General features: G+C 46.6%; 1 protein-coding gene across 4 annotated transcripts in view; it reads right to left on the bottom strand.

Annotated features, from left to right (window-relative positions):
• LOC105009214 (A disintegrin and metalloproteinase with thrombospondin motifs 14) overlaps nucleotides 1–16,151 on the bottom strand; it is a 69,044-nt gene that overhangs the window by 35,405 nt on the left and 17,488 nt on the right. For 2 of the 4 annotated variants that reach the window (XM_029120474.2, XM_029120476.2), the window contains exons 3-4: nucleotides 8,939–9,095; nucleotides 296–492 (exon numbers count right to left, since the gene is read on the bottom strand). In XM_029120474.2, the coding sequence (XP_028976307.2) occupies nucleotides 296–492; nucleotides 8,939–9,095 (354 nt within the window). The remainder of the gene's footprint in view (nucleotides 1–295; nucleotides 493–8,938; nucleotides 9,096–16,151) is intronic. The other 2 variants (XM_029120475.2, XM_029120477.2) reach the window with 1 other exon arrangement.

Below are 16,151 nucleotides of genomic sequence, written 5' to 3'. Positions count from 1 at the left end.
CTAATCCATATACACTGCGGAGATTCAACGTGGCCAGCTAGCCAGTGAGCCAGAGATCAAGCTGTTCCTATGCCATCATGGTCTTTCACATGAGCGCACAAATTACCAACTTCCACCAACAGACATTTTCTACTGCGGCCTGGGATGGTCAATTCCACTCTAATTCCCGTTTGGAATTTCCGTTTACTGACTGAATGAGAAAAGGAATTGATGCTGAAACTCTGGCCTGAATGGCGAACAGTTTGGCGCGCACACACACACACACAACACATTCAGAAGGCAATGAGGAACTTACTATGTTCATGAGCGTGAGCACATAGTTCTGCACGTGCTCCTTGCCATGGAAGCGTACCACAGAGTCGCCCACGGCCAGTAGCACCTCAATGTTGTAATCCTCCTTCTTGGCGTGCCGCCGTTTGCGCTCAGATTCCGTCAACCTGCGCTCGACGAGGTCCAGGGCTCTGGGAAGGTCGGCTATGCCAAAGTCTGTCACTGGGAAAAGAGGAGAGACCTGATGATCTGCAACCAATTGGTAGATGGGCGTTTAGCTAATGACCAGCAGCAATCTGGGTACTTAAGTGCAATAAACGAACGGGCGAGAGGGCGCCATTTGGCATGCAGGCAATTCGTTTGTGTAACTCTCAAACAACATGAACTGAATAGAAAACACACATCCCTTTGGGAGACTCTGGAATAGTGCAGTAAAATCTCTGTGATGCCCCTGTCAAAGCTTTTCTTAACAGTTATTTTACTGAGTCAGTAACGTCATTATTTACAGCAACGACCTGGGAGCCATGAGGGTTAAATGACTTGCTCAGGGGCAGGATGACAAGGTTTCTCACCATGTCAGCTCTGGGATTAGCAACGTCAACTTTTTGTTTTCAAGCCCAACCCTCTTAACCACAAGGTCACCCTGCCACCCCATGAGCAGCATAGACTGAAACCCTGGAGGTTGAACTGAGATGTGTTCATTACATGTCCTCCCAGGATTGCCATTACCTGAAAAAATATATCGGTAAAACAAAGTTTTTCCATGTCATATCTGTGAGCCAACGTGGTTAACCCTAAAGAATTTTAACCCTTTTAACCCTGCAGGTAATGCAGGTAATTATCGCCACTGAGTCGTTGTCAATAGCTTCTGATCTATTCTGATTTGAATCATTTTTAACATTCAATCATGTATAAAACACCCTGACTGTGTGTGAAATAGAAATAGTCATCTTTTTTATTGCTTTGCAAATGTCAAATCTAGCTTGTTTTTGATAGATTTTTTGTTTTTATGACACTGCCATTAATCTGTGGCTTCTGAAATGGATAGGTATTTAATATATTGACATAAGCTCAAGGAGGGATTATTCAACCCAGAGAATGATTGATGAGAATTTATGAGAACTTCCCACGAGGGCCAGTATGGAGAAAAACAAGTATGAAAATTCTTCAGTACCATAAGTCAGTCTGGACAAGAGCATCTGCTTAATTGCTTGTTAAATAAAGATTCAAGTGGGATATAATAGTGTCTACACTATTCCAGGTTCTTTTTAGCACACACTTCCTGTGCACTTCCTGTACAGTTCCAATAATGAACATGAGATATTAACCATGTAACACGCTATCCCCTTAACTCCTACCAGACTGCGTTATTGTCCCAGTGAATATACAAACTTCTAATCCCTCTGACAGCAGCACCTTGTCTGGATTTCATGCGGAGAATGCCTGTCAGAGGTGGTCGGTTTGGCCTTCTGTGTCTGACTATGAGCCCGTCTCTCCCTCCCCTCTTCCCACAATGCACTTGGGGCTGCTGAGACACAGCAATCCTCACAAGCGAAGTTGGACTTGCTGCAACTGAGGTGACCGATAAATGATCTGACGTCCAAAACACATTTAAGATCTGTAGGATGTGATACTGGAAGCAAGTAAGACAACATACTAAGACTGAAAAGAGACTAGGAGCCAGAAACAGGGCAGCTGTGTGTGGCCACCATCCAAAATGTTAAATGTGGCAATAGCTAGTAATATAAGTATGTTAAATATATCAGTAGCTAGTAATGTAAATACTGTAAATGTGGCAATTGCTAGTAATGTAACTAATATACACGTGGCAGTAGCAAGTAATGTAACTACTGTTAAAGTGGCAATAGCTAGTAAAATAACTTCTGTGAATGTGGCAGTATTAAGAGTTGACACCCAAGTGATCTGTTATTGCGGAGTTGTAGTAGTTTGGATGTAGTGAAATACATTCTTGTTTGAATGAAAACCTATATATTTCTTTCAAAGTGGATTTCATGTAGTTCAACGTCTTCCAGTGTGAAGTAATTGGCTGGTTGTTAGACTATATTTTAACATTAGCACAACATAAATTACTTCTAGCATGTTGCTTGTAAGGAGGATTTCTTGGAAAAAGACAAATGAAAGCCTTCCAGAGAACCAAGGGTCCTCACTGTGGCTAGAAATATAAGGGGTCTCTGTGTGTGACCAAGGTATAATCCACAACTGAGGTTGAAGAGGTCTCCATTGCCAATGACTGAGATAACAGGGCCAATTTAAAGGAGGCAAGTGCAGTTTTTAATTGCCCATATGTTACACACGAAATGTGTCTAATCCATTCTCAACCCCCTGTACCCCATTACAACACACATCACACAGTTAAGAAGAGGACATGGTAATGCACCCCCCCCCCCCCCCCTGTGGCTAAAAGGGCCATGTTCAAAAGGCAAACATTCAGGGAGTCTTGAGAACCACGCAGCACTCACACTCAAGTCCCCAGCCCAACAAGTTAATTGGGTGAGCTAACTCTGGACCTCTGCTGCTTATTAGTATCCCTTACATAAGACTAGCATCCTGCAAACCAATATTACTTAACTCCAAGAAACATCTCAGGGTAAAATATCTAACAAAATAAGTTGTCCGTTCTAAACCTATATTATGAACTGACACAATATACAATCAATTGCTTTTGGTTGGAAATTATGCGATTTTCTATCAATTGTTATTGGTTGGCAGTACCTACATAATTGACAATTAAATGGGTTTTAATGGCGTTATAGGGCTGAGTTCCAAATGACAACCTCTATACTCGCACATAGTAGGTAAAGCCTGGATTCTAGAACACCCATTACTTTCTGCAGTAGGATCAGTGGAATACCAAAGGTAGTCTATCTTCAAGGGGCTAACTGCAATTACTAAATATTTTTTTCAAATAACCGAGACGTAGCCATGGATGTTTGAGGAATAAACAATAAATATAAATGCTTCATGGATGTAGATCAACTGACATACCGCATTAGAGCATAGAATATAAGCATTTTAATCCATTGTATCTAACAAATAAATGTTTAACAAAACAATATGGGCACAAAATAATCATTTAAAACCATCTCTTGAATCCATAGATCTTCCTTACACTTCACCTGCACAATTCCACAGCTTTAAATGAAAACAGGGGCAACAAGTATTCTTTGCTATTTTTTCATTTCCTGATATCCCCTTCAACATCAATTACATTCATGTCCACTGCTGCACTAATGAAATGGAAACTGACAGATTTGTCCCAATTTAAACAGGGTCTTGTTCTCCATATAGTACAATAGTTGTGACCTGGCCTCCATCGGATTCCGGGTGCCATTTGAGACAGATGAAGGATTAGTGAAATGAAATTTTGAGAAGAAGGAAGCTCAACGTGATCCAACATACTGATGAATAAATCAGCCAAAGCTTCTCTTCACTATGAAGAGTGTGATCCAGGCAATTCTGTATACAGGCCTTCCAGACAGCAATGAATATTTAATGCAATGGAGGCAGAAGAAACAATTCAATTTCAGTATTCATGCAGTCATGTTAAAGGGGCCTTATGTAAGCATTTTACAACCAGCATAAATAAAAGCTTTAATGATCAGAAGACATCTGCACTAAATGTTTCAAATTAATGATTGAAATATTTATTTCTACAAAAATGTTCTGTGTGCTTGAGATATTCCACATTAAACGTTCTCGCCTGCCCATCATTCAGTTTGCATTGACCGTTAGTCTCCTCACACTGGCTATAGACACTCGCTTACTACTCCCCCACACTAAACCACACTGGACTAGCTAATACTATTCCGGTCTCATTCGAAAAGGAAAGAGGAGAAGGAGATAAGTAATTTTGTGTTTTAAATTCAGTTTTGCAAACGTTAGAGGCAGGATTCCACCCACTGCTCCTTTTAGAATTACAACACTGTGTCCAAAAATGCTGGGATGCTGCATAAAATGTTAAGAAAAAAAGAATGCAAAGATGTGCAAATCATTGAAACCCTATATTCAATAGAAAAAAGTACAAAGACAACATATCAAATGTTGAAACTGATAAATGCTATTGCTTCAAGGGAAAATACATGCTCACGTTGAATTTGATGCCAGCAGCACGTTTCAAAAAAGCTGGGACAGAGACACCAAAAGACTGGAAACATTATGTAATGCAAAAGAACCTCGTGGAATATCACACAACTAATTTGGTTAACTGGCAACATGTCAGTAACATGACTGGGTACAAAAAAATTATTCCAGAGAGGATGGGTCTTCCAGAAGTGAGGATGGGGAGGTGTTCACCACTTTATAAAGGACAATGAGGGCAAATAGTGCCAAAATTCGAGGCTGATGTATCACACGTAACGTTTTAAAGAGTTTGAGGATCTGATCATCTATGGTACATAATATCATTAAAAAATCCAGAGAATCTGGAGTAATCTCTGTACGCAAAGGGACAAGGGCGAAAAACAATTTTGGAAGGTCGTTATCTTAGGGCCCTAAGCGCCTTCTCTAGGCCCCAGCTCATTTTAAATGGACAGAGGCACAGTGGAATACTATCCTGTGGTCTGCCTAATCAAAATGTGGAATTGTTTTCTGTAATCATGGATGCTGCATCCTCCAGGCTAAAAAGGAGAGGGACCATCCGGCTTGTTATCAGCACAGAGTGGAAAAGCCAGCATCCGTGATGGTATGGGGGTGCATTAGTGCACATTGCATGGATGACATGCACTTCTGTGAATGCACCATAAATGCTTAACCATATACAGGTTTTGGAGCAACATATGCTGCCATCCAGATTAAGCATTTTTCAGGGAAGGCCTTGCTTATTTCAGCAAGACAATGCCAAACCACATTCTGAACGTATCACAACAGCATGGCTCCATAGTAAAACAGTCCGTGTGCAGAACTGGCCTGCCTGCGGTCCAGACCTGTCCGGTATTGAAAACACTTGGCACATTATGATATTACAAATACAGCAAAGGAGACCCGAACTGTTGAGCAGCTGCAATACCAAGCAAGAACATTCTACTTTCAAAACTACAGCAATTGGTCACCTCAGTTCCCAATCACTTACAGAGTATTGTTAAAATTAGAGGTGATGCAACACAGTGGTAAACATGCCCTGTCCCTGTTGCTGGCATCATGTTCAAAATGTATTTTTCCAAAAACAATAACATTTCAAAGTTTCAACATTTGATATGTTTTTTTGTACTATTTTCAATTAAATATGGGGATAAATGACTTGCACATCATTGCATTCTTATTTGCATTTTATGCAGTGTCCCAGTATTTTTAGAAACAGGGTTGTCCATACACAACCCCTAGAAAGAATATCTGAATTAAATTCCAACCACATTCACAAAAGTGAAACAATTTAACAAATCATGAAAATTATTTTTTACTTTGAAACTACTGATGTATTTAAAATTTGCCGAAATGCAATTTTATTGTGCGGAAAAATTAAGTTCACCCCTATCTATATATTATAGCTGGTGCTGCACCATACCATACCATACCATCTTCTTCCGCTTATCCGGGGCCGGGTCGCGGGGGCAGCAGTCTAAGCAGGGATGCCCAGACTTCCCTCTCCCCAGACACTTCCTCTAGCTCTTCCGGGGGGACACCGAGGCGTTCCCAGGCCAGCCGGGAGACATAGTCCCTCCAGCGTGTCCTAGGTCTTCCCCGGGGTCTCCTCCCGGTGGGACGGGACCGGAACACCTTCCCAGGAAGGCGTTCCGGAGGCATCCGAAAAAGATGCCCAAGCCACCTCAGCTGACCCCTCTCGATGTGGAGGAGCAGCGGCTCTACTCTGAGCTCCTCCCGGGTGACCGAGCTTCTCACCCTATCTCTAAGGGATCGCCCGGCCACCCTGCGGAGAAAGCTCATTTCGGCCGCCTGTATCCGGGATTTTGTCCTTTCGGTCATGACCCAAAGCTCATGACCATAGGTGAGAGTAGGAACGTAGATTGACTGGTAAATCGAGAGCTTCGCCTTGCGGCTCAGCTCTTTCTTCACCACGACAGACCGATACATCGACTGCATTACTGCAGAAGCTGCACCGATCCGTCTGTCAATCTCCCGTTCCATCCTTCCCTCACTCGTGAACAAGACCCCTAGATACTTAAACTCCTCCACTTGAGGCAGGCACTCTCCACCAACCTGAAGTGGTCAAGCCACCCTTTTCCGACTGAGGACCATGGCCTCGGATTTGGAGGTACTGATTTTCATCCCCACCGCTTCACACTCGGCTGCAAACCGACCCAGCGCATGCTGAAGGTCCTGGTTAGAAGGGGCCAACACGACAACATCATCTGCAAAGAGCAGAGACGAAATTGTGTGGTCCCCAAACCTGACACCCTCCGGCCCCTGGCTGCGCCTAGAAATTCTGTCCATAAAAATTACGAACAGAACCGGTGACAAAGGGCAGCCCTGCCGGAGTCCAACATGCACTGGGAACAAGTCTGACTTACTGCCGGAAATGCGGACCAAGCTCCAGCTTCGGTTGTATAGGGACCTGACAGCCCTTAGTAAAGGACCCAGGACCCCATATTCCCCAAGCACCCTCCACAAGATGCCGCGAGGGACACAGTCGAAAGTCTTCTCCAAATCCACAAAACACATGTGGATTGGTTGGGCAAACTCCCATGAACCCTCCAACACCCCGTAGAGGGTATAGAGCTGGTCCAGTGTTCCACGGCCCGGACGAAAACCACACTGTTCCTCCTGAATCCGAGGTTCTACTATCGGCCTTATTCTCCTCTCCAGAACCCTGGCATAGACTTTCCCGGGGAGGCTGAGAAGTGTGATCCCCCTATAGTTGGAACACACCCTCCGGTCCCCCTTCTTAAAAAGAGGGACCACCACCCCGGTCTGCCATCCCAGAGGCACTGTCCCCGACCGCCACGCGATGTTGCACAGGCGTGTCAACCAAGACAGCCCCACAACATCCAGAGACTTGAGGTACTCAGGGCGGATCTCATCCACCCCCGGTGCCTTGCCACCGAGGAGTTTCTTGACCACCTCAGTGACTTCAGCCCGGGTGATGGACGAGTCCACCTCTGAGCCCTCATCCTCTGCTTCCTCAATGGAAGAAGTGACAGCGGGATTGAGGAGATCCTCGAAGTACTCCTTCCACCGCCCGACGACATCCTCAGTTGAGGTCAACAGCTGCCCACCTCTACTGTAAACAGCGTTGGTAGGGCACTGTTTCCCTCTCCTGAGGCGCCGGATGGTTTGCCAGAATCTCTTTGAGGCCGGCCGATAGTCCTTCTCCATGGCCTCACCGAACTCCTCCCAGGCCCGAGTTTTTGCCTCCACAACCACCCGGGCTGCAGCCCGCTTGGCCTGTCGGTACCCGTCAGCTGCGTCAGGAGTCCCACAAGCCAACCAGGCCTGATAGGACTCCTTCTTCAGCTTGACGGCATCCCTTACTTCCGGTGTCCACCACCGGGTTCGGGGATTGACAGGCACCGGAGACCTTACGGCCACAGCTCCGAGCGGCCGCTTCAACAATGGCGGTGGAGAACATGGTCCACTCGGACTCAATATCTCCAGCCTCCCTCGGGATCCAGTCGAAGCTCTGCCGGAGGTGGGAGTTAAAGATCTCTCTGACAGGAGACTCGGCCAGACGTTCCCAGCAGACCCTTACAGTACGCTTGGGCCTGCCAAGTCTGTCCAGCTTCCTCCCCCGCCATCGGATCCAACTCACCACCAGGTGGTGATCAGTTGACAGCTCCGCCCCTCTCTTCACCCGAGTGTCCAAGACATACGACCGCAGGTCAGATGAGACGACAACAAAGTCGATCATCGACCTGCGGCCTAGGGTGTCCTGGTGCCACGTGCACTGATGGACACCCTTATGCTTGAACATGGTGTTCGTTATGGACAAACTGTGACTGCACCATTTGGCCAAAATACCTTCATCCACCAGTTTTTTGTCTTGTACGTCGATTGGGAGGAATTTTTGCCCACTTTTCTTTAAAATATACCTTCAATTGTGTCATGTTCAAGGGCTTTCTTGCATGCATGGCACATTTTCTGTCCACCCACAGCATGTTGTAGCTTTTGTGGCAGCTTTGAGTGAACCATGAAATTCACAGTCGACTCATTAATGGCAAGTCAGCCAGGCTATGAGGCAGTAAAGCAGCCCCAAACCATAATGCCCCCACCTCCCTGTGTCGCCTGGCAGACGTCAGTTGTGTCTTGATATTGTTTTTGAGGCTTTTTTTAATGCTTTTTCCTTCCTGACACGCAAGCCAAGTTTGTGCAGTCTCTTTCTGACAGTTGACTCATGCAATTCGACACTGATAGTGTCAAAAGAGGCGTGTAGATCCCTAAATGTTACCCTGGGGTTCTTAGAGACTTACATGAGCATATTTCAGTTCTTGCCCTGAATCTGAATTGTAGACTAGACTATGTAGATTGTAAGTGTTCTGGAATTTTCGTTTTTTTTTTATGATCCTTCAGACAATGGATCTTTCCATTTGCAATTACTTTTTCACACGACTGTGCCTGTATTCATGATTTTGAGAAGGAGCTTATTCTTAATATATGATCAAGCCTGATGCACAAATTAAAAAAAAATACATCCCATGTTTGTACACCCCTCTTTTTTCCCAGTGACGTGTTGGGAGATGTCTCTCTCTGTCCTCACCTTCGTTGTGGAGGTCCTCCTGTCTTTGGCCCGATTCCCTTTTGACGGCAGATCTCCTGTAGACCACGTGGACACGACCTTTCACCTCCACGTCTTGTTGGCCCTTTTCTAGGGGCTCGATGAAAAACTCCCCATTATCAGTCCGGATCAGACCTGCCTGAAAGATGACATAGGCCTCTACATTACTACAATTGTCTGTTAAAGACAGGTTCAACATTACCACACTAGTTTGGTAAAGAAACGTGAAAAAGTTCAACGGTTACCAGACTAGTCCAAAAACGTCTTGTTTCACTATTACTAGACCACTACTACTACTACTACTACTCCTTTTAAATGTTCCTAAAGTTAACACGGCCCTCTGTCGTTCATCTTTCCAGCAGGCTGCAGCCAAAGACTGGAATGACCTACAAAACTAGACACGTTTATCTCAGTATCTGCTTTCTGGACATTTCTTGTAGACACTTTTTCACATGACTTCGGATTCATTACAACTGTCCATTAGTAACAATTTGCCATGTTTTCTAAAATTTTAAGCTTCTCTGTGGCCTGTTAAATTTTACAAATTCACTGACAACCTACTAATTTGTTGTGTTTTTTTTCTGTACTGCTCTCCACCATGGTCCTATCTAGCCATACGTTGTCTTGTCTGATTCGTTTTCCTTCGTGAAGTTTTGTTTGTGCACTGTACTTTCTTATGGCTCTTGTGTTGTTTGCTTTGCCTTGCCGGTTCGATCGGGTGGTGTTTGTGCTCTGTTTACTGTTTTACGTTTTCCTCTACCTGTTTTTATTTTTTATTTTCCTTTCATACCGCCTGTATTCCCATGTGTCCTTTCCTTGAAGAGGATGTCTTCCTCTTGCTAGGCCATGGTTGTAAATAAGAATTTGTTCTTAAATGACTTAAATAAAGGTTACATAAAAAAAACGCTACACTAATCTGCTTAATACACAGATCTAAACATTAGTAGACTCAGTATTGAGATGTGGTTGAATGAGTTCTTTACAAACCCTCAGTGTCAGCACTGGGTATGGAAATATAATTCTCCATGTGTGATACCACAGCGTACTCAAATCACCAGCATTACTGCACATGTCTCTAGGGACGGGATGGGTGGAAATGGAAAAAGTCTCTCTGGAAGTGGGGACACACCTAAACTTCTGTATGTAGCATACAATCCTTGATGTCACTTTGAAGATGTTTTTCCTTTCACTTGCATTTCCACCCCTGAGCAGATAGTTGATACCACAGTTATTAATTGGAAGATAGCCAACTTTGAATAGGGCAATTAAGCAGAATGACCAAGGTTGAAATCATTTTCAACATTGAAATAACTGAATTCTTTCAATGTCAACAATATTAAGTTCAGAACTGTTTTTGTTACTTTCAGAACTGTTTGACTATATGAGTTAAGTTGTTCCAGGTGTGTAGGATTTGTGTATTTACTTCAAAGAAAATAGCACACTGCTCTTTGCACAAGTTATTGAACATCTACATATATAATTTAAACATCTATAAACTTTCTAACAAACATCTACATACCATTCACTGAACATCTACAAACATATACTGAATGTCTATACAATTAATTTACAGACTATATACTGAACATCTACAAACATATACTGAACGTCTATAAAATTAATTTACAGACTATATACTGAACATCTACAAACATATACTGAACGTCTATACAATTAATTTACAGACTATATACTGAACATCTACAAAAAATTCATTTGAGTGACTGTTAAAATTCACTCAGGATTACAAGCCTGCCTGATGGGGAAAAAAAAGAAGGATCTTAGCTGGTTTTCTGCCTGATAGAAAAAAGAAAAGGATCTTAGCTGGTTTTCTGCCTGATAGAAAAAAGAAAAGGATCTTAGCTGGTTCTCGCTGATGAAGGCCATGCATCAAGAGCTTTAAAAGTTTATTACCTGAAAATGCCTTAACAGAAATAAAGCTGTTTTTAAACTACTCCACTCCATCTTCTACCGCTTATCCGGGGCCGGGTCGCGGGGGCAGCAGTCTAAGCAGGGATGCCCAGACTTCCCTCTCCCCAGACACTTCCTCTAGCTCTTCCGGGGGGACACCGAGGCGTTCCCAGGCCAGCCGGGAGACATAGTCCCTCCAGCGTGTCCTAGGTCTTCCCCGGGGTCTCCTCCCGGTGGGATGGGACCGGAACACCTTCCCAGGAAGGCGTTCCGGAGGCATCCGAAAAAGATGCCCAAGCCACCTCAGCTGACCCCTCTCGATGTGGAGGAGCAACGGCTCTACTCTGAGCTCCTCCCGGGTGACCGAGCTTCTCACCCTATCTCTAAGGGATCGCCCAGCCACCCTGCGGAGAAAACTCATTTCGGCCGCCTGTATCCGGGATCTTGTCCTTTCGGTCATGACCCAAAGCTCATGACCATAGGTGAGAGTAGGAACGTAGATTGACTGGTAAATCGAGAGCTTCGCCTTGCGGCTCAGCTCTTTCTTCACCACGACAGACCGATACATCGACTGCATTACTGCAGAAGCTGCACCGATCCGTCTGTCAATCTCCCGTTCCATCCTTCCCTCACTCGTGAACAAGACCCCTAGATACTTAAACTCCTCCACTTGAGGCAGGCACTCTCCACCAACCTGAAGTGGGCAAGCCACCCTTTTCCGACTGAGGACCATGGCCTCGGATTTGGAGGTACTGATTTTCATCCCCACCGCTTCACACTCGGCTGCAAACCGTCCCAGTGCATGCTGAAGGTCCTGGTTAGAAGGGGCCAACACGACAACATCATCTGCAAAGAGCAGAGACGAAATCGTGTGGTCCCCAAACCTGACACCCTCCGGCCCCTGGCTGCGCCTAGAAATTCTGTCCATAAAAATTACAAACAGAACCGGTGACAAAGGGCAGCCCTGCCGGAGTCCAACATGCACTGGGAACAAGTCTGACTTACTGCCGGCAATGCGGACCAAGCTCCTGCTTCGGTTGTATAGGGACCTGACAGCCCTTAGCAAAGGACCCAGGACCCCATATTCCCCAAGCACCCTCCACAAGATGCCGCGAGGGACACAGTCGAATGCCTTCTCCAAATCCACAAAACACATGTGGATTGGTTGGGCAAACTCCCATGAACCCTCCAACACCCCGTAGAGGGTATAGAGCTGGTCCAGTGTTCCACGGCCCGGACGAAAACCACACTGTTCCTCCTGAATCCGAGGTTCTACTATCGGCCGTATTCTCCTCTCCAGAACCCTGGCATAGACTTTCCCGGGGAGGCTGAGAAGTGTGATCCCCCTATAGTTGGAACACACCCTCCGGTCCCCCTTCTTAAAAAGAGGGACCACCACCCCGGTCTGCCATCCCAGAGGCACTGTCCCCGACCGCCACGCGATGTTGCACAGGCGTGTCAACCAAGACAGCCCCACAACATCCAGAGACTTGAGGTACTCAGGGCGGATCTCATCCACCCCCGGTGCCTTGCCACCGAGGAGTTTCTTGACCACCTCTGTGACTTCAGCCCGGGTGATGGACGAGTCCACCACTGAGCCCTCATCCTCTGCTTCCTCAATGGAAGACATGTCAGCGGGATTGAGGAGATCCTCGAAGTACTCCTTCCACCGCCCGACGACATCCTCAGTTGAGGTCAACAGCTGCCCACCTCTACTGTAAACAGCGTTGGTAGGGCACTGTTTCCCTCTCCTGAGGCGCCGGATGGTTTGCCAGAATCTCTTCGAGGCCAGCCGATAGTCCTTCTCCATGGCCTCACCGAACTCCTCCCAGGCCCGAGTTTTTGCCTCCACAACCACCCGGGCTGCAGCCCGCTTGGCCTGTCGGTACCCGTCAGCTGCCTCAGGAGTCCCACAAGCCAACCAGGCCTGATAGGACTCCTTCTTCAGCTTGACGGCATCCCTTACTTCCGGTGTCCACCACCGGGTTCGGGGATTGCCGCCTCGACAGGCACCGGAGACCTTACGGCCACAGCTCCGAGCGGCCGCTTCGACAATGGCGGTGGAGAACATGGTCCACTCGGACTCAATATCTCCAACCTCCCTCGGGATCCAGTCGAAGCTCTGCCGGAGGTGGGAGTTAAAGATCTCTCTGACAGGAGACTCGGCCAGACGTTCCCAGCAGACCCTTACAGTACGCTTGGGCCTGCCGAGTCTGTCCAGCTTCCTCCCCCACCATCGGATCCAACTCACCACCAGGTGGTGATCAGTTGACAGCTCCACCCCTCTCTTCACCCGAGTGTCCAAGACATACGGCCGCAGGTCAGATGAGACGACAACAAAGTCGATCATCGACCTGCGGCCTAGGGTGTCCTGGTGCCACGTGCACTGATGGACACCCTTATGCTTGAACATGGTGTTCGTTATGGACAAACTGTGACTAGCACAGAAGTCCAATAACTGAACACCACTCGGGTTCAGATCAGGGGGGCCGTTCCTCCCAATCACGCCCCTCCAGGTGTCACTGTCGTTGCCCACGTGGGCGTTGAAGTCCCCCAGTAGAACAATAGAGTCCCCAGTCGGAGCACTTTCCAGCACCCCTCCCAGAGACTCCAAGAAGGTCGGGTACTCTGCACTGCGGTTCGGCCCGTAGGCACAAACAACAGTGAGAGACCTATCCCCGACCCGTAGGCGCAGGGAAACGACCCTCTCGTTCACCGGGGTAAACTCCAACACATGGCGGCAGAGCTGGGGAGCTATGAGCAAACCCACACCAGCCCGCCGCCTCTCACCATGGGCAACTCCAGAGTGGTGAAGAGTCCATCCTCTCTCAAGGAGTGTGGTTCCAGAGCCCAAGCCGTGCGTAGAGGTGATCCCGACTACCTCTAATCGGAACCTCTCAACCTCACGCACTAACTCAGGCTCCTTCCCCGCCAGCGAGGTGACATTCCACGTCCCTAGAGCCAGTTTCTGTGTCCAGAGATCGGGTTGTCTAGGCCCCTGCCTTCGACTGCCGCCCGATCCTCTTCGCACCGGCCCCTTATGGTCCCTCCTGTGGGTGGTGAGCCCACGGGAGGGCGGCCCCACGTCACCCGTTCGGGCTGAGCCCGGCCGGGCCCCATGGGGGAAGGCCCGGCCACCAGGCGCTCGCATTCGAGCCCCAACCCCGGGCCTGGCTCCGGGGTGGGGCCCCGGCTGCGCCATACCGGGCGACGTCACGGTACTCAAAATTTTATTCTTCATTAAGGGGTTTTGAACCGCTCTTAGTCTGACCCGTCGCCTAAGACCTGTTTGCCTTGGGAGACCCTACCAGGGGCATATAGCCCCAGACAACATAGCTCCTAGGGTCACTCGGGTACTCAAACCCCTCCACCACGTTAAGGTGGCAGTTCTTGGAGTTTTTAAACTAACTGCACAGAAATTGCCTTTAGTCCACACGTCTTGGTTGTATGTCCTCCACTGGCTTTCCTCACAGCTTTCGCCGCTAGTGTGATTAAAGATAAAGAGAGAGGTGGCAGAGCCCAGGGTGCCATTAATATTAACTCTGAGGCTAGACTCCAGAGGCTGACCATCTGGCATGGTCGTATCTGCCTGGCTGTGCAGCTCAGCTCATCCCTCCTGTCGTCTCCTGTAACACAAGCTAGACAAACGTCATTTTTACTGTCTGTCTATTCAGGTTAACGACTTTGATTCAGACGATTGACAGTTGTAATGTAGAAAGTCACATTCTGTCACATTCTGGTAGTGCTTCCTGATAAAAAATTGTTTTTGTTAGGACGCAACTCATTCCTCGTTGATTAGAAAAGGGTATTTGCATATTATGTTACTAATCTTATAACTTCTCCAGTAATTTGATGATGCAATGGAGTCTGGAGAATTATCAGTCCATGGCAAACAAAAGTAAACTTTTAAAGTAAACATACACAGATTATATTTTTGTTTGGTAAATAGCTGGATTAAATCTGTATATTTTAAATTGGTCTCTTGATTAGAAATTACTGTTACATCTTAACCACACAGCCTGTCTTGCTTTAGCGACATACTGAATAGAGCAACAGAACCATTGTGGCCACCTTTTGATAGATGTGATCCACTTTTCTTGGATGTGTTGAGGCAAAGTGTGACTGTATTTCTGCCCAACCTTCTCTGTGGAACTCCTATTTAACTCCCATTATACATAGAAAAGTGTGTGGGTGTGTGGGTGGGGGGGGGGGGGGTGTACATTTTGGCAGGGAGGGATTTGTATTTGCAGATCCAGACAAACTGGTATGCAAACCAAATATGGACCAGCAGTTAAACTCAACCCCTCTCATAAAGAATCTTAACCATCTCCTTATACTGGAATTCTTATGTAATAAATTTACACATACAGCAATAGCTGGAAAGGACAGACGGATTGATCACTTTAAAACTAGGAAATGCCAAACAGAAATGTACAAATGCTTCCTCTGTGGTCTTTCCTTTCAGCCGGTGGGTGGAAACTGAACCAGGGCTGTCTGGAAAGACTGTCTATCTACAGACACTGCTCTACACCTCTATAGTCACTAAACAACTGGGTAGGACTTCTATCTACAGACACTGCTCTACACCTCTATAGTCACTAAACAACTGGGAAGGACTTCTATCAACAGACACTGCTCTACACCTCTATAGTCATTAAACAACTGGGAAGGACTTCTATCAACAGACACTGCTCTACACCTCTGTAGTCATTAAACAACTGGGTAGGACTTCTATCTACAGACACTGCTCTACACCTCTGTAGTCATTAAACAACTGGGTAGGACTTCTATCTACAGACACTGCGCTACACCTCTAGTCACTAAACAACTGGGTAGGACTTCTATCTACAGACACTGCTCTACACCTCTGTAGCCCCCAAAAGTGGGAGACCATGAGTCAAAAAATCTAAGGAGGGAGTTGTGATGGAGGAGAGTAGACAGCTGTGATTAGAGGGAATTGTTATGATGGGGAAGAGCAACAGGGGTGCGGGCAAGGGGATTGTGATGGAGGTGAGGAGTTTGAAATAGGAGGTGGGGGAAGAAGAGGTGGAAGAAGAGGACAGACAAGAACAGATTCACACTCCATCAACACACTGTACATCTGTAAAATCCACCACGGGTGATGACTCTGCTCCTCCTGGATATTTGCTGCACCTCAAAAAGAGGGGCCGTTGTTGTATATCAAGTCGCTGATTCCCTGTTATACAGCCATACAACGCAATTTAGCTGAATAGCAATTATATAGCGGCGTTATCTTCTCTCGGCCTTTCAATGGAAACCGCAG

This window comes from Esox lucius, chromosome 6 (assembly GCF_011004845.1).
Source record: "Esox lucius isolate fEsoLuc1 chromosome 6, fEsoLuc1.pri, whole genome shotgun sequence".
Classification (NCBI taxonomy): domain Eukaryota; kingdom Metazoa; phylum Chordata; class Actinopteri; order Esociformes; family Esocidae; genus Esox; species Esox lucius.
Note: the sequence above shows the minus strand (reverse complement) of the source record. Positions and strands in the feature narration are given on the sequence as shown.